Source organism: Erinaceus europaeus, chromosome 4, assembly GCF_950295315.1.
Source record: "Erinaceus europaeus chromosome 4, mEriEur2.1, whole genome shotgun sequence".
Classification (NCBI taxonomy): Eukaryota; Metazoa; Chordata; class Mammalia; order Eulipotyphla; family Erinaceidae; genus Erinaceus; species Erinaceus europaeus.
The window spans coordinates 13,065,051-13,083,347 of NC_080165.1; the positions used below are offsets into that span (position 1 = coordinate 13,065,051).

The window sequence follows — 18,297 nt, forward strand, 5'->3', positions numbered from 1 at the left end:
AGGGAGCAGTGAAGACCCTCTTCCAAGACACTGTGTGAACCCTGAGCCTGGGGATCCTTCTTACCGAGGGCACTCTGCACTCTGGCTCTGGGGCCAGAAGACCTGAATTTGAAACAGTGCTGTCAGCAAGTCTGAGCCTACATGATTATTTGCACCTTTTCAGTAAAAGGGGGAGAGTTATACTGATATCATTTGTTTTACAGGGCAAAGGAAGAATTAAACAATAGAATTCCTGAAACAAGTCACTACTACCTAGCCTTCATAAAGGAAGATTTCTCCTGAGGAACAGTACCTCGTTCACTGTGAGGGTGGCAGTGTGGATATGCTCTGTTCACTACACTAGGAGAACACTCCAGGGAGGACCCAGGCCAATTGTTCTTTCAGACCATACTACTGTGTCTAGCCGCTGAACAAGTAGCATGCATGCATGCATGCATGCGCGTGTGTGTACGTACACATGCGCACACACGCCCCAGCGCCCTGTCTGCTGACTCTGCTGGGCAGAGCCACTGGTGCAGCCTCATACCACCCCTGGCCTCATCATGTTTACTTTGCATCTGCTTTGATGTGTTCACTTAGAGAAAAAATGATCAGCAGCCATTCCACTGTTGCAAATCGCAAACTGCCTTAAATTCTTTGTCAAATAAGGTGTGACAAGCTTCCCGTCCCCACCCTGGACCTTTTCACCCCATCCCGCTCTCCCAGTACTGCATCTGAACGCCATCTGTACAGGTCTCCGGAGACTCATGTTCCCTCTTCATAACGCTTCTGCAAGTCCGGACCAGACCTGCTTCCTCCCAGAACCACTCTTTCAGTGGTTCTGAGGCACTTACGCATGGCTTCCTGGGAAAGCTGACATATCTCAGTCTCTTTGCAAACATCAGCTCTCGGAGAACAGTAACTTCTCACCCGGGTCACTGGGTAGCACACAACATTCAGTGTGCTTGATAAACCAGCTTGAAGGGTGAAGGCAGAAAGCATAAAGGCAAATGGACATTGAATTACAGAGCGTCGCTTCACCCGTGAACACTCTGCTCACGAGTGCAGTCAATGCCCGTGGGCTCTGCACCAATGTTCTGCACATACTAAAGGTTGTGTCCTCCACCAAGGCCGTGTCTCCCTGGCTCTCAGAACCAAGTAGGAATTCGCTCTCAAGTACATCAGAATCAAGAGAGGGACTTAGCAGGGCAACAAATGGACATCTGTTGCTATGCTTCACATTGGTTTGGTCTCACTCTCCCCCGCCGGGAGATTTGGTTTAGCCCTGCTAGTTTTCGTGCTACTCCCTTCTTCCCACCCCCTATCTTACGTACTTCCTGAGTTCCTGCCGCAGCCGCAGGAGAAGGATGCAGGACAGATCTGTGTGGTGATTAGTTTAGGAGTCCCTCTCTGCCGCCGGAGGAGAAAGATGGAGGAGCACATTGCCCGCTCGTGAATAAAGATTAAACTGCGTTCTCAGCTCAGCCGTGTGTCTCTGGTCGTCTCTGTTACCCGTCTGTGAAGCCAGCCCCGGGTAAAAACAACATACATCAACATCAAAAAGCAAACCCTTCTGAAGACTAAGTAAAAAATGGACTGAAAGACTCAAGTAAAATGCCAGTTGTCTGAGTCAAGTTAGAGGTGATCGTCAGGTGACAAAAATATGGCCTTGGCTCTGGCACAGGTGAGGGAGGGGCAGGCACGGTCGAATTATTGTTCTTATTCTTCAGTATATACACAGAGGGAGTGCTCCCTGAGACAGTAGGGACTGGAGTCAAGGTGAGAAGGCTGGTGATTCACTTAGTGCTTACCAGCTTGGGGTAACAAGTACTTCAAGAAAATTTAATATAAGTAATGAAAGAATGCATCTTCTCTCCCTCTCACAATATACTTACTTCTCTCCTTCTCTTGTACTCTAGGATTTGAGATGTCTCTCATCCTCAAAGAACAACAAATGTTTTCAGTTGAAATTCTTTTCCAGAGGACAGAGAGTTTGCCTCAGGTGTGACTACAGGGAGAATGTAAGTGATGCTCCTGGCAACCTCAGCTCTCTCCCTTTGCACCTGAGCGCCAGAACCCGACTGTGTGCTCCACAACCCCCAAGCACAGGCTCCTTCCAGGAAAACCGGAGGAGCAGAGCCCAGCAGGGTGCGGTATCCAGACTGGCATATGCCTGAATGGGAATCTCCAGTTGGTAAAGTGCTGTATTCCTAAAATACACATCTAGCTTTAGTCTGGGTTAGTGTTTCTTAAAACAGTGTTCAGTCAGACAGACAGACAGACAGACAGACAGACAGACAGACACACACACACACACACACACACACACACACACACACACACACACAGTCAAGGCCTACCTCTGGATGTGAGTCCGCACCAGCCATCCATGACAATTACAAGAGGGATCACCTATGTCACAGGGTGAGGAGTCCTACTGTGGTGGCCAGTCCCAGCCCTACAGGGACTTCTCCCAGAGCACTGCTCAGCTCTGGCTTATGGTGATACGGGGGACTGAACCTGGGACTTTGGAGCCGCAGGCATGACAGTCTTGTGCGTAACCATTATGTGACTTCCCTGCTTTGTTTTTACTTTTAAAAATATATATTTATTTGGTAAGACAGAAAACCTGATGGAGGGAGGGACACAGAGAGATAGGGAGGAAGAGACAGACACCTGCTGCACTGCTAGTGAAGCTTTCTCCCACAGGCGGGAACCAGGCCGGAACCTGGTCCTCGAGCACTGGGATGTGTGCACTCTACCAGTGTTTCTTTTTATTAAGGGACTGCATGCCCAGGGAAAGTAGAGTCGGAGGGAATACAAGTTCAAGGTAGAGTCAAGTCACAAAACTGTTCACTTTACAAAGGCCTTTTGGCTTAGGATTTAAATGACACGCTGAAAAGGTTCACTGAGAGAACACTGAATCTAACCCATTTCACAGACGGGGACAAAAGCTACTCAAAGGTCAGGACAGAAAACTGGTCTCAGCACACACCTGAAATGGAAAGCCAAAACCCAAAGCCACAACTCACTAAGTGACAGAAGCACAGAGGACAAAGTCAGCTGAAGCGCTGGTTCTGAGCAGCGAAGGCCGTCTCAACACTGCCTTGCTTGGGGCAAACGCGAGCAGTCAGCGATGCTGCCACAAACCCAGGAAACAGGAACCCAAACTGTCTTCTTGACAGGGACCTGGAGGTGACATCCTGTGTCTTCAAACAGCCCTCCTTTCAGGGCATCATCTCACTCCTGGGAGTCCCCCTGTTCCCAACTGGACCCACTCCATAGGAGCCCGCAAATCTAAAGACGGTGCAGAGTTCAGGAGGTCACATATCACGCAACCCACAGATCCAGAAAGCCCCTGTGTGACTATCCATTAAAGGCATGTCAGAATATCCCAGATGAAAAGTTGGTTAATTTGCAAGTGGAAAATTTACTAGGGCAACCTCTCCTGTCCCACACGAAAACAAAAGCCAGATTGAGACCTTTCTTCTATGACGTCCCCCACCACCTCCTCCTGGCGTGTGCTTGTGCCGCTGTGGCGATCCTGCTCGTCGATGAAATCTACAGGAAACACATTAGCAGAGGCAAATCCGTGACAGAAAAGGACGCCTTCTAATTTCCTTCGTAGGCCACGAAACAGCCCAAATTCTAGGAAGCACAAATTCTGGGTCTAAGCCACACTCTGTGGATGTTCTCGTCCCGAGGCTCAGTGGGTTGTGTGGCCCTGTGCTTTTCCCTTACCACCCGACTCCTGTGTAGACGCAGCAGCCAAGCAGAACGACTCTCGCACGGTTTCTTCAAGGCCCCAGGCCATTTCACTTTTACAGGCAATACCAACTGTAGAGGCTGTTGGGGGCACTACACACAATCAGCTATCTACCACGTGCTGCTGAAAGAGTAACCCAAGGAAGAAAATGTGACAGATGGTAGCCAGGCAGTGGCGCAGTGGGTTAAGCGCATGTGGCGCAAAGCGGAAGGACTGGCTTGAGGATCCTGGTTCGAGCCCCCGGCTCCTTACCTGCAGGGGAGTCGCTTCACAGGCAGTAAAGCAGGTCTGCAGGTGTCTGTCTTTCTCTCCCCCCGTCTTCCCCTCCTCTCTCCATTTCTCTCTGTTCTATCGAACAACAGCATCAATAATAGTTACAACAATAAAACAACAAGGGCAACTAAAGGGAAAATATTAAAAAAAAAGAAAACGTGATAGTTGCTAATGTCCACACAATACATCATTGGCGACTTTATCAGAGAGATGAAAAGGAACTGCTGTCCAGTTTATGAGCTTGAAGGGTTACGGTGAAACATCCGGCAAAGGCCACCCCAGACAGCATGTGGTGGGCAGTCACTTACTGGATAAAATGCAAACCCTCCCTCTGCATATAAACTTAAATTGTGGACACCTCTCTGCATGTGCCAGGTCATGAACTGTTTTGACTTTAAGATTCATTTTTACCAAGTGTTTTCCAGCCCCTGCACAGAAACCAGAACAAGGACACTAATCACAGTTAACAAAACTGGAGACAAGCTCTGCACTGTCAGGTGGCAAGCAACAGAAAGCTAGTCCTGGAAGCAGGACACGAGGACTCTGACCCAAGGGCCATGGCCAAAGTCACCCCCTCCTCCAACTTTACCCAGAGAGGCCAAGGGCTTCATTGCCATACTTCTCAAACACTGATATTATCTCCAGACTAGCCTTCACTGGGACGGGATGTTGTAGACAGAAGCCTTCTTCTCTCAGCAACACCCAGAAATTGACAAAAGTGTTCTTCTATCATTGCTTTTGCTTGTGGAAACTGAAAAGAATTCTCAACCTAGACTTTGCCCAGATGAAATGACAATGGCGTCCATGTTGAGTAGAGTGAGAAGAAGCCTTCTTCTTAGGAGAAGGCTTGCTAAGATGAGCCACAAAGAGTGTTTTGTCTACTATACACACGTGCTAGCTACTTACCAGGAATCACTCAGAACAAAATGGGTAAAATCTGGGCATTTGATTCTCCAGAAGCGCCCTACACAAAGGATGTGACTATCAGCAGCATGTCAATTCCACGGAAAAAGACATGCAACTGAGGAGGGGCATGGAAACATCTACCATGCTGACCCAGACTGACTTCTGGGAAAACTCCTAGAAGTGGTGGTGGGCTGGAGCCCTGCATGGATGGCCCCTCGTCCCAGCACACCCAGAGTGGAGCCAAAGCTTCGTGACACGGAGAAGCCGCACACTTAACTCTTGCCATAGTGAACTCACTGAACCATATACTTAAAAATGTTCACGATAAACTCAATGCTGCATCTGTGACCACAGTTAAAAAATGAAAACTCAGTGAATCACACTGCATGTGGCCGATATGGCAGGAGCCAGATCAAAAGACACAGGGAAGGGAAAGACACAGCAGCTGTGACCTAAAAGGAAAGTTAGAATCTGGGTAGAGAGAGCCAGGCGGTAGCACAGTGGGCTAAGCGCACGTGGTGCAAAGCACAAGGATCCCGGTTCGAGTCCCCAGCTCCCCATCTGCAGGGGAGTCGCTTCACAGGTGGTGAAGCAGGTCTGTAGGTGTCTTTCTCTCCCCCTCTCTGTCTTCTCCTCCTCTCTCCATTTCTCTGTCCTATCCAACAAAAACGGCATCAATAACAACAATAACTACAACAATAAAACAAGGGCCACAAAAGGGAATAAATGAATAAATGTTTTTTTAAAAAAAAAAAAAAAGAATCTGGGTAGAAACAAGATGCCCCTTGGCCCCCAAAACAAACAAGTAAGCAAGCAAGCACAAACAAAGTCCCGAGGACAGGGCGTAGTTCCTCTACTACTTTTGGCCAGGATTCTTCCTTTTTTTAAAATCACGGAATGGGCACCGATTCCCAGCGTAGCCAGGACTGGCAGTAGAAGCAGGTGCTTGGCAACTGGGAGCTGTTATTAGGACGCAGACAATGTCACCCCAGCCTACCTCTCAGGTGACAGCGGAGTGGTGAAGGAGAAAATAAAGCTGTGATGGAGAAGTCTAAGTCTTTGAGGAAGTAACCAAAGGACCACAGGGCTGGTAAGTCAGACAGTAGCGAGAGTCAGAACATCAGGTCCAAGAGCTCGGAGGGGCCCACACCAGGCATCACAGCACAGAGCGTAGCACCCAGCGCCCAGCTCCCCGGAGGCTATGGGGGAAAGAGGCCAGGGATGGGGTGGGGCGTCTCAGAGGGGTGAGAACAGAGGAAGTGTCTGCTAAGGACACAGCTGTGGACATTCTCTGTGTGTGCTAGGTTTGGGGAGGATGAGAAGGGGCAGGAAGCTAGTTCACCTGGGAAAAAAAAAACAAACATCACAGGGAAAGGCTCCAAGGCTTCCTTGAAGCTGCATGGAGAGGACAGTGAGGGGAGGCACAGAAACCCCACAGGAGGGGCTTAGGGTGAGGAAATCTGGCTGAGGGGCCATAATCATCACCTATAACACAGCTCTCAAGTCTTCTGACACAAAATCAAACTATGTATCAGGAACTTAGAGAACTTAGGTTCCAAGCACTAGCCTATAAATGTTTCCTTCAGTGTTTTCAGCATGAGAAATCACACACCATTCCACACCTGCAGTGTGAACCTGCCCTGGGCCTTACCTTCTTAGCAACTGCTCCCAACGATCCCCACAGATCCCGGCTTCTTGTTTTCACTCGTCCTTTCCTCCTTCCCTTTCATTGTCGCCAGGGGCTTCACTACTCTGGGCCCATTTTTCCAACCAGAAAGACAGAGACAGAGGGAGCAAGGGAAAGATACTACAGCACTGAAGTTTCACCCAGTGTCTCAGGGGTAAGGCTTGAACCTGGGTCACTTGCATGGCAAGGCGGGCAACCTCTCAAGTGTGCTATTTTGTCAGTACTATTCTTGCTCTTTTCACAAGACCAACACAATATCAGAGTGGAAGTGACAGAAAAGCTTTTCCCACACACGATTCCCTCCACTCCCGGTTTGTCTCTGGCTTGCTATTTTGCAAAGTCTGACCACAGTGATGAAGCCCCCATGAAACAGGAGGGAGGGAGAGAGACAGAGACAGACACACACAAACCCCAACTCCTTGTAAATTATAAAGGCCACACAAGAGCTGGGCAGTGGTGCGCCTGGTAGAACACACACATTACCATGCTCTCATCTGCATAGGATAAACTTCACCTCTAATCGTTCACCCTCTATCAAAGGGAAAAAAAGAGAATGGCTGTGCAGGCATGAAGCCTCAGCAATAACCCTGGTGGCAAAACAGTAAATAGAAAACCAAACTCCACGTGAATGAAATACACATTAGGATATTCAAAACTGAACAGGCAATGTAAAATCAAGATGATCTGACCTTAAGTTTTCTTGATAAGGTGCAATAAATTCCTAAGGCAAGAAGCAGCTCTTCTTTGACTCCAGGCCGTTAAGTCAGGACCCCTTTAGAGGGACACAGAATATATAGAGGGACACAGAATACAGATGAACAAGGCCTGGTCAGTGTGGCCCTGGGTCAGGATGACATGCACGAGCCTGAAGTCTCCTGTCTTTTTAAAATTCTTATTAGTGATTTAATATTGATTTACAAAAATTACAAGAGAACAGAGATACAACTAGGCACCATTTCCACCACCACAGTTCTGAATCCCCATTCCCTCCACTGTAAGTTACAGCAGTTCTCTTAAGGTTGCAGATATGGGTTAACTATTATTTCTACATCTATCTGTCTATATCTCACTCCCTCCCTTTTTTGTTCTCCTTATGGTCCCTCCTGCTCTTCCTTTCCAAGTCGCACATGCACATTACTCCATCCAATGTCCCTCCCTTTTCATGCATGAAGTCTTCACATTGTGAAAAAGTTAAACCACTTCCTCCAGAAAAGCCTCCAAAGGATATATAAAGAGAATTAACAGAAAAAGAAATGCAAATAACCAATTAACCTGGGAAGCAGTGCTTTCCTGTTTTAAAATTAAAATAATGAGATACTATTTTCTACCTTCTCATCTGGCAGATAACACATGGTTCCTGATCTGTAAGAATTCAAGTTAATTTGATGTTAAGGTAGTGAGAAAGGAATGTACATGCATATTCTCAAGTTTGATCTTTTCCTGTCTGGCTATGTGTGGTCCAGTCCTTTCTTACTAGTGTCTAGTTAGCCTTTGATCATGTATATACTGAGTGTCTATACACTATCCTTCCTTTTGACTACAATATTTTATTTCTTTATTGGGGGATTAATGGTTTATAGGTGATACCATAACACAATAGTTTGTACATGCAGAACATTTCCACATAACACTACAACCCCCACTAGGTCCTCCTCTGCCATCATGTTCCAGGACCTGAACCCTTCCCCCCCCCATTTTAGAGTCTTTTACTGTGGTGCAGTACACCAATGATTATAGTATATAATGTTACAGGTTATATTTTTTCTTTTCTTTTTTTGGCCTTCAGGGTTATCACTGGGGCTCAATGCCTACACTACGAATTCACTGCTTGTGGAGGTCATTTTCTCCATTTTGTTGTTATTGGATAGGGCAGAGGGAAATTGAGAAAGGAGGGGAAGACAGAGGGACAGAGAAAGATACCTGCAGACCTGCTTCACTGCTTGTGAAGTGACCCCCCTCCCGTAGGTGTGGAGCCAGGGTCTTGAACCAGGATCCTCACGTTGGTTCTTGCACTTAGTGCCATGTGCACTTAACCCAGTGCATCACCTCCCGGCCCCAAGAGGATATTTTAAAATGGTATCACAAGAAGCTTTATTCAACTGGAAGCTAACTTAATTAATTTTTAGCACATTTAAGGCAGATTAGACAAAGTGAGGTTGACTTGTGATATTTTTATATTTTCAATTTATAGTCTGATAATCTCATTGTAAGTGAAAGTCATTTTGTGGTTAAAAGATGATTTGTAGCAGGCAAATGACAACTCACAATCTTTATAGCTCAGAGAGCTATTTGGCAATGTCATTCATGATTTTAAAGCATTATTACCCTTGGCCTTTGCTCTTGTTAACTCTTAAATAGTTGAGACAAAAATGTATATGCTGACATATGAAAGTGAAATATGTATACACATGGGAATAGAGGAAGAGAGATACTAATTAAATGAGGCAAAGTATAAACTACTGGTGAATCTGGGCAGAGGGTAAGGTAGTCTCTTGTACGGGTCTTGCAATTTCTATGTAAGTTTAAGATCATGAGTGTTCAAGGAACTCTGGTCATAGGCAGTAGCTCTCCATAAATTTGAAATTATATAAATAAAATTGCTTTCAACTTTACAACTTACAAAGAAGGTAGAAATCTGAACCTCAAAACAGAATGCTCTTTTAGACATGTTAAATGAAATATATAAGTACCAAATTAATTTATGTAGTCTGATTTCATCTTTGTTATCTGGTGCTGGCTGTTGGATGTCCAAGATGGCAGACTCAGGCAAAGGGCGGGGGAAGAACCCTAACATACCACCAATTCCCAGGAGTCTCTCAACTGAGTTAAGTTGTCAGAAGAAAGCGAGGAAACTGAGGATGCTCCAAAGAGCTGGAGTGTAAAATCCTTTCAGAATGCACATGAAGTGGAGGTCTGCCTCCCTCCTTGTGATTATGAGAGACACCAAAGGCCCACAGCCAAACTATCCCCTCTGCACGAGGCCTAGGGCTCCAAGACCCCAGGTGAAGAGAAGATGAGGAAACAGACAGGCCCAGTGGCAGTATCTGTGCCGTGGGTTACTTCAGAAAATGACATTGAAAACACTGGGGAGTCGGGCGGTAGCGCAGCGGGTTAAGCGCACGTGGTGCAAAGGAGAGAGATACAGAGGGAAAGATAGACCAGAGCATTGCACATTTGGGGTTTATGGTGGTGCCAGGGGATGAACCTGCGCCAGGAAAGTCTTCTCCATGACAGTTATGCTGCCTCCCTAACACCCCTGCCAGTGTTTTTCTTTTTTTCTTTCTTTTTTAATATGTATTTATTCCCTTTTGTTGCCCTTTTTTTGTTGTTTCGTTTTGTTTTTGTTATAGTTATTGTTGCTGATGTCATTGTTGGATAGGACAGAGAAATGGAGAGAGGAGGGGAAGACTGAGGGGGAGAGAAAGACACCTGCAAACCTGCAGGTGGGGAGCCTGGGGCTTGAACCGGGATCTTCACGTCGGTCCTTGAGCTTTGCACCACATGCACTTAACCCGCTGCGCTACCACCCGACTCCCCTGTGTTTTCAATACCCCACTGGCAGCCTGTGCAGTCAGCTCTGCCCGTGGTATGCAGGAGGCACCGAGCCTTCACTGTCTCCCAGTGTAATCCTTTTTGCCAGGCCTTCAAACACACCTTAATCAGTAGTTTGCTACTGTGCCCCTTCAGACTCCTCTTCCAGGAGGCAATTCTTTCTCTTGAGAAAGAAAGAGATAGATGGGGGGGGGGGGGGGAAGGGAGAGGGAGGGAAAGAAAAAGAAAGAGAAATAGAAATATTGGCTGGGAAAAAAAAGATTTTCTTACATGAATACTAATCTTGCTCTATGAAGCCACAGCCGTGTGGCAGTTATTTGGAGGGAGCACACGGCATGTGAAAGGCTTTATATGAAAAGCTTTGAGGTCTGAGATGCCGACCTTCCTACTCCAATGATCTGGTGAGACCCTTCCTAACACATGGGACTACCCAGCTCCATTTCAGATGGACTTTCCAGCAAAGGGACAGACCCCAGATATAGGCTAGGGCCTAGGGAACTGGGTATGCATACGCACATATCCTTAAGTTAGGGGCAGCTATATTCCTAAGAGTAAACATGCTTAACAGTCCTCGATGATCAGACTTAGACAAAATAAGCTCAGCGAAATGGCCTCAAGAAGGCACAATAAGCTTTATTTTTTTGCCTCCAGGGTTATCATTGGTGCCTGCACTATGAATCCACTGCTCTTGGAGGCCATTTTCCCCATTTTTGTTGCCCTTTTTGTGGGGAGTGGTCCCTAGGTGACCCCAGGCCTCGAGGGGGTTGAATCCCGGGTTCTCTCTGCAAAGAAGACAGCAGGCATTTCCCTCCTTGGCATGCGGGAAGCCAAATGGATCACTGCTCCGCAATAAAAGAGCCCCCCCCCCCCCCCCCCCCCGCGAGATAAGATTAGCCCCACTCACCAGGACCAGCCTGGCCACAAATTCCTTTACTAGCCGCCCTTGTTCCGCATACCAGCAACGGACCTCTCCCCAGTATTCCTTATTTGGACTGATCTTCCCCTATTGGTCCTCTCCCTTTTCCCCATTTCTTCTTTTTCTAAACCACATATCAATCTGTTCTCAGCCCAATAAAATTGAGTCGTCTCTCTGAAGCACTTCTAGGGGTCCGTGTCTTCCTGTGTGCCCACCCCCGTCCCTTGGGTACCGCCCTAGACTTCCGGTGGTCCGCCCCACCCTTGCCTCCAGCAGCCGGGAGGCGGTAGGGTTTTGTAGAAACAGCCCACACTCTGTTACTATTATTGCTGCTGCTGCTGTTGTTGGATAGGACAAAGAGAAATCAAAGAGAGATGGGGAAGACAGAGCTAGACACCTGCAGACCTGCTTCACCGCTTGTGAAGTGACCGCCCGCAGATGGTGAGCCGGGGCTCGAACCGGGATCCGTATGCTGGTCCTTGGGCTTCACACCATGCTGTCACTCCCTCAAAACCTTCCTTTTTTTTTTTTCTTTTAAAGATTTTATTTATTTATTCAGGAGAAAGATGGGAGGAGAGAAAGAACCAGATAGCACACTCTGGTACAGGTGCCACCAGGGACTGAACGCGGGACCTCGTGCTTGAGTCCAATCTTTATCTACTGCACCATCTCCTGGACCACTCCCCCTTGATAATGTTTAGAAGAAAAAAGTTCCACAACTGGCCAAGAAATGAACTGGCAAAAAATATGTATCAACTAAAAAACAATTATTGTCTCTATGACAACCTTTATCAGAATCATGGAATGCAGTCAAACTCAAGGCTGACTTAAACCCCACTAAAACCCCAGGTGTATTTCCTCCCCAACTTGAGGTCAGACCCTAGAGATCAATTTGGCTACAACAAATGACATTCAAGGCTTTAACAGCTGGGAGAAAAAGCCCCAAGCTCCTCAGATAAGCTGGAAAAGGGAAAGGGACAGGCTCACTTTGGGGTGGCCTCATGGTCATTACCAGACCACCCCACCACCTGGGGCCCAAATCTGGGAATCCTAGGGTTCTCCCGTAGCTATGATGGACCCAGAGGGATCTACCAGATCCCTCTCTCTACTGTCACTGGTCACTTCCATCAGGAATGCCAGCACAAGCCCTTTCTTTTTTTTTTTTTCCAACATTTATTTATTTATTTATTCCCTTTTTGTTGCCCTTGCTTTTTTTTTATTGTTGTAGCTATTATTATTGATGTTGGATAGGACAGAGAGAAATGGAGAGAGATAGGGAAGACAGAGAGGGAGAGAGAAAGATAGACACCTGCAGATCTGCTTCACCGCTTGTGAAGCGATTCCTCTGAAGGTGGGGAGCCGGGGGCTGGAACCGGGATCCCTATGCTCGTCCTTGCACTTTGCGCCATGTGCGCTTAACCCGCTGTGCTACCGCCCGACTCCCAGCACAAGGCCTCTCCAGGACCTTGCCAGCACTACAAAGTGGACTGCCCCACTCTCTGAAGGGAGGCTGGGTCAGCCTACTTTGCCACTTGAGAGAGACTGTTGCAGAAATGAGTGCAGCCTAGAATATTCCCAGCTGTGACCATGGACTACAAGCTCAGACTGACAGGGACTCAGAGATTATACAGGCTCCTGTGTTAAATAGGAAAAAAAAAAAAATATATATATATATATATATATACATATACATACACACACACACACACACACACACAGTCCCTAGGTCAGATCGATGGGGTAAATAGTTAATGGTCTTTATCTACTTTCCTCATGTTTGGGAGCTGCCCTTTGCCCATATCCAGCTTTCTAGCCCTGTTACTCTACATCTTCCCAGATAATATTTTTAGCTCACTTCCATGTTAACTATCAAGCTCAGGCAAAAATCACAAAAGTCAAGGGCGCCTAGAAACATACCTAAAATAGAACCCTAGTTTCATCTGCTCTATTTCTATCTTTGAGTTCCTGTTTATTAAACAATTTTCCCTGCTTCTTATCTCCCTGCGTTTCAGTCAGCAAGTTGCACGTGCTACTATGATTCCATAGTCAACCCCCTGAGCAGATGACCTCACCAAAGGGCCCCAGAACCTCACCTCTCCAGAGCCGTACCCCACTAGGGAAAAACAGAAACAGATTGGGGGTATGGATCAACTTGCCAATGTCCACGTTCAGTGGAGAAGCAATTACAGAATTCAGACTCCTACCTTTTGCACCCCGTAATAGAATTTTGGCTCATACTCCCAGAGGGGAAGAAATGTTAGGGGGAGATGACCAGAGGGCTCTGAACTCCAATTCCATCAATACCCAGAGACAGAAGAGGGGAAAAAAAAAAAAGAAAGCCATTCAGAAATAGTAACAGATGTAGGTGTGACAAACAGAAAGATAGTTATAGAAATATTAGTCAATTCGTATCTATCCTTGGGAGAACTACTACAGTTTCCAATGGAGGAAATAAGAGACACAGAACTTTGGTGGTGGGAACAGTGTGCTATTTTTTTTTGATAAATCATCAATTAAGAAAGAGAGAAAAGAAAGGAAGGAAGGAAAGGAGGCAGGCAGGCAGGCAGGCAGGCAGGCAGGCTTTTAGAAGGATCAGTGCTAAATGATAGACTCTTTTGTTAAGATTGGACCTGAGCAGGGTGAATACTGGATGGTCTCACTTCCAGGTGAAACTTAAGCAGCAAAGAGAAAACAAGGTGAAACTTGGACTGGATGTAGACTTGGGGAGGGTCCAGTGTGAGATAAGGATCAGGACTGATCACAGGAAGTAAGAAATTGTATTCGTGTGACAGTGACTTGTGAATCATTATCTCCCAAGAAGAGAGTAAAATAAAGATCTAACTTTTTTTTTTTTTGCCTCCAGGGTTATCGCTGGTGCTTGGTGTCTGCACTACAAATCCACTGCTCCTGGCCATCTGTTTCCCATTATTGTTGTTGCTGCTGCTGTTGCTGGATAGGGCAGAGAGAAACTGAGAGAGATGGGGAAGACAGCAAGGGGGAAGAGACCTGCTTCACGGCTTGTGAAGCGACCTCCCTGCAGGTAGGGAGCTGGGGGCTCAAACTGGGATCCGTGCACCAATCTCTTGTGTTTTGCACTACGTGTGCTTAACCCGGCCCCGTATCTCTCTTTATTATCCATACAGTTACATGCACAGACATTTTATGGTAGTGGGGGAGGACCAACCTCTGATTTTCCAAACTTTCTGACTCTTGGGTTTCTATATCCTGCTCTCACCACCACAGCTTTATTGGGTTGGCAATCTCCAACGAGGGAGTAATAGCTTTTACTGAAATAAGGAGCTTGGTAACTTCCTTTTTATCACTGCTGTCATTTCAATATTTCTTAAATGTTGGTAAGGACAGCTTTGATTAAAACCACAAGAGACATACAAGTACAAAACCTTAAGTGATTTATCTCATTCTGTGGCACTAGGCAAGACTGGTGTGGAGAAGTGCAATACCGAAGCCCTTGAGAAGTCTTCCTCTGTGGACCACAGACTCTCCACTGGGAGAGAGGAAAAACAGAGGCCATCTGCAAAGTTTTCAGGACTGTGGAGAGTGGCATTCCTGGAGGCCATGATCTAAACCAGGTGGGCAAGTTAAAAAGGAGGCTCCTCCCCAAGGAAATCCTAGGAGCATCCTTTCTGAAAGAAAAGTGACAGAAAAAGCAGTGGCATCTTAGACAGCGTGGCCTCAGCAGATCCCTGGGCAGAAAGGCGCTTTTGCTATGCCCTCTCCCGGAATGTAAGCTCCAGGAGGCAGATGTTTTGCCAGGGGCTAAATCCTTCTATGCTGGTGCAATAACCAGTCATGGCGGGGGTGGGGGGGGGGGTGGGGGGGGGGGGAAGGGGTGGGGGGAGGGGAGAAGGACACACACGCAGAGACTCCAGTGGAGAGGGCACTTAGTGACAACAGGACAGCAAAGACTTTTTCTTTTTTTCACTTATTAATGTATTTTTTACCCCTCCCCCTGCAACGAGGTCTTTACAGCATAACTGATGGCCACACTAAGTGAGGAGGAGGAGATGCCTTCGAAGTCGGGAGCCTGAAACACCTCAGACAGTCTTGCCATATGCTCTTTAGGCAGCATTATTCCTAAAGAAAGACGTGGTAGGAAGCCCCATGGCTGCTACTCCATATTCATACTTCACAAGCAGTTCTTTAACTTTCTGTGTTAATTTTAGAGCTGCAAAAGAAAGCTGATTTGCTATTCTAAAGTCAAGTGAGTTAGATATTCATGGAATCACTGGGAAATCTCTTATGCAAGGCATGAATCATGTGAGTATGAGGAATACTTTTCTGCCACCAGACAGGACACTGGAATAGATAACCAAAAGACACTGTTTCTGAGAACACACATGGACCCACTTACTTTGCAGATTGGTAAGTAAAAGAACCAGCCCTTTCCCCTGCAGGTGGCTCCTGTTGGAGCAACGTTTTGGTAACGTGTGTCTGAAAACACCACCGTGAAGCAATTTCCTGTCCAAAGGGAAGCATGGTTCAGTGTGTGTCCCTCTCGCTGAGACACAGAGCCAAAGTCAAGGTGAAGCTCGTTTTATTCGCCACAGCAAGCTGACTCAGACAGGTGGGGAACATCTACAGCTGCTAAGGCAACCACAGGAGGGACCTGAAATTCAGTAAATCGAGGAACTTCTTTCATATCAACATCAAGTGCTGATTTTTAAGTCAATAATTTTGAATGATCTGCAAATGTCATAAATATCCAAATAGCCCTTGGCAAATAAAAGGTTCTCCACCTGTCATAAAGAAGTATTTTTCTTAGAGTAACAGAGGTCCTCAATCATTTCTTGGGTTCACATTTCCTCCCTAAATTTAATGTAAAGAGGTCAAGAGAATGGCGGTTCTACAACACAAAAGAAAGGGACAGTACAGGGCCTAAGAATGCATGGAAAGGTGGTCCCTGAACTGGAAGGAGGGTGTAGGAGACAAAAGAGAAAACCCAAAGGCAGTGCCCAAGGCAGAGAAAACAGCCACACTGACATCAACAGGCTGGGGTGTCAGATGGACCAAGCAAAGGACCCAGAAGCAGGACTGCTGATCCAAGTCAATGCAAATGGTGAATAGAATGCCCCCTCCTGGCCAAGGCCGACAAATAATGGATGAGAGTTGTCAAAAGGCTCCAGGCAGCAGGGAGACCAATTAGAAAGTTGTGACTGGGAAGACATGACCAGGGATGAAGAGAAAGGAGGGCCAGAGGATCCATGTCAGAGAAATGTATTACACAGACCTGTAAAAACTGGAGGCTGCCTAGACAAGGGGAAGAAGCTGGCCAGGTAATCCCCCAGGGCTCTGTCTCGGGAGAAGGGGAGATCACAGTTGTGCCAACTAAGACTCCCGGAGCAGGGATCAAAGGACAGAGAAAACTGCCTACAGTGAATGAGGTTCTGCTCTGAAAACGGACTGTCGGGTCTGAACGACTGAGCTACAGAGAGACGGTCCTCAATCTGAAGGTTCTCGTGAGACAGGTGAGATGCTCCCTAGAAGGCATTTCAGGTTCTGTAAATGGGTCAGCAAAACAAGAACCATGCCATCAATACGGGTCACACTCGGAGAATGCAGACGGACTGATTCCGAGCATGAGATTCAGTGTCTGGTGTGTGTCTCCAAAAAGAAACACGCTGTCAAACAAAGACGAAACCACCATGTCTAACCCACTTAGAGTGAGGTGTGGGCAGCAGCGGTTTGTGGGAGACAACTAAGACTGCTGGTGGTGGTTTAAGAGGCATATACCAAAATCTCCCAAGTGGTCCTGGGCGTTTGCTAGGGGTAGAGTGTGTGGGATGCCCAGAACAGAGCCATGCAGGAGTGCAGGAAACCTACAGCTCCGAGTCACCTCAGGCACCGTCATCACGGAGAAAGCAGCTCACCTGCACACTCACCTTTTCCATTGACGGTTATGCCCGTGGCCATGGCTGCAGTCACGGGGCCGGGCACCTGAGGCACCAGAGGGTGTATTCGGGGCCTGCTCCCCATTCTAGCTCGCTCTGCGCCTGGGCCCAGTAGAGCTCCCACCGGCTTTTCGGCCGTCACTTCAGGTGGCACCGAGTCTTCCTGTGCCTGCTCCACTGGGTCCGGATTCTCCGGGCTCTCGTTCTGAAAGCCATCCACTGCGGTCCTGCTCTTAATGGGACTTTTAGGCACGAGGATCTTTATACCTGATTTTGTGAGGTCCATACTCTTTCGGTTCGAGAGGGAGGGAGTTGTGTTTTTCCTGAACTTCTGGCTGGCAGCAAACAGCTGGGTATTCTTAGACTCGTGATCTTTGCCGATTACTAGTGATTTCGGAGAGGTCTTGGAAAAGTTGCTGTTGGTAGATCTGGAAATCTGTTTCCTGGCATTGTTTGGAGACGTCCTATTTGTTTTGGTGAATGTGCCCTCTTTCTGCTTCTCTGTGTGACGTCGGTTAAAATCGTGAATATATTCCTCACAGTTCACAAGATGCTGTTCTGGTTCCCAAGTATCATCCTCGCTGTCGTAACCTTTCCACCGAACTAAATACTCAGTCTTCCCTTTCTTGTTTTTTCTTTTGTCAACAATCCTTTCAACCTGTTTATACAAGAAAAGAAGAAAGCACAAAGTTACTTCCTGATGAAAATTCAAGTCTCAGTGAGATATCAAAAGTAACAAAAAGCCGTCATTGATAAAAGAAAATGGTCCCTTTTTACCAACCCCAGTCACTTGAAAACAGACGAATACAAACTCGGGAGCTTTAACAATCTCTTTGAAATTAAGTCAAACAAAATACTAAAAATAGATATTCAGAAATGTGGATACGCATTACATAGCTTATTCTTTTTGTGATTTCCATAGAGGTTTTTATATTTTTTTATTTACTCCCTTTTGTTGCCCTTGTTGTTTTATTGTTGCAGTTACTGATGTTGTTGGGTAGGACAGAGAGAAATAGAGAGAGGAGGGGAAGACAGAGGGGGAGAGAAAGATACCTGCAGACCTGCTTCACTGCCTGTGAAGCAAGTGAGGAGCTGGAGGCTCGAACCAGGATCCTTACACTGGTCCTTGTGCTCTGCGCCACCTGCGCTTAACCCACTGAGCCCGACTCCTCTTCTTATGATTCCAAGGGGGGTGTTTATTCCTTTGGAATATTGGCCCATACCACTACAGTTGTCTGCAGCCATAGCTGGAACAGGACTGTCACCTTCAGCCTCTGCCTGGTTGTCACAGGCACTCACATAATACTTT

The 18,297-nt window shown here is 46.9% G+C and overlaps 1 protein-coding gene across 5 annotated transcripts in view; it reads right to left on the reverse strand.

Moving 5' to 3' along the window:
* Nucleotides 1–18,297, reverse strand: part of CDYL (chromodomain Y like) — a 220,922-nt gene that overhangs the window by 38,649 nt on the left and 163,976 nt on the right. For 4 of the 5 annotated variants that reach the window (XM_060188752.1, XM_060188750.1, XM_060188753.1 and 1 more), the window contains one exon: nucleotides 16,968–17,646. In XM_060188752.1, coding sequence (XP_060044735.1) covers nucleotides 16,968–17,646 — 679 coding nt within the window. The remainder of the gene's footprint in view (nucleotides 1–16,967; nucleotides 17,647–18,297) is intronic. The other variant, XM_060188751.1, reaches the window with a different exon arrangement.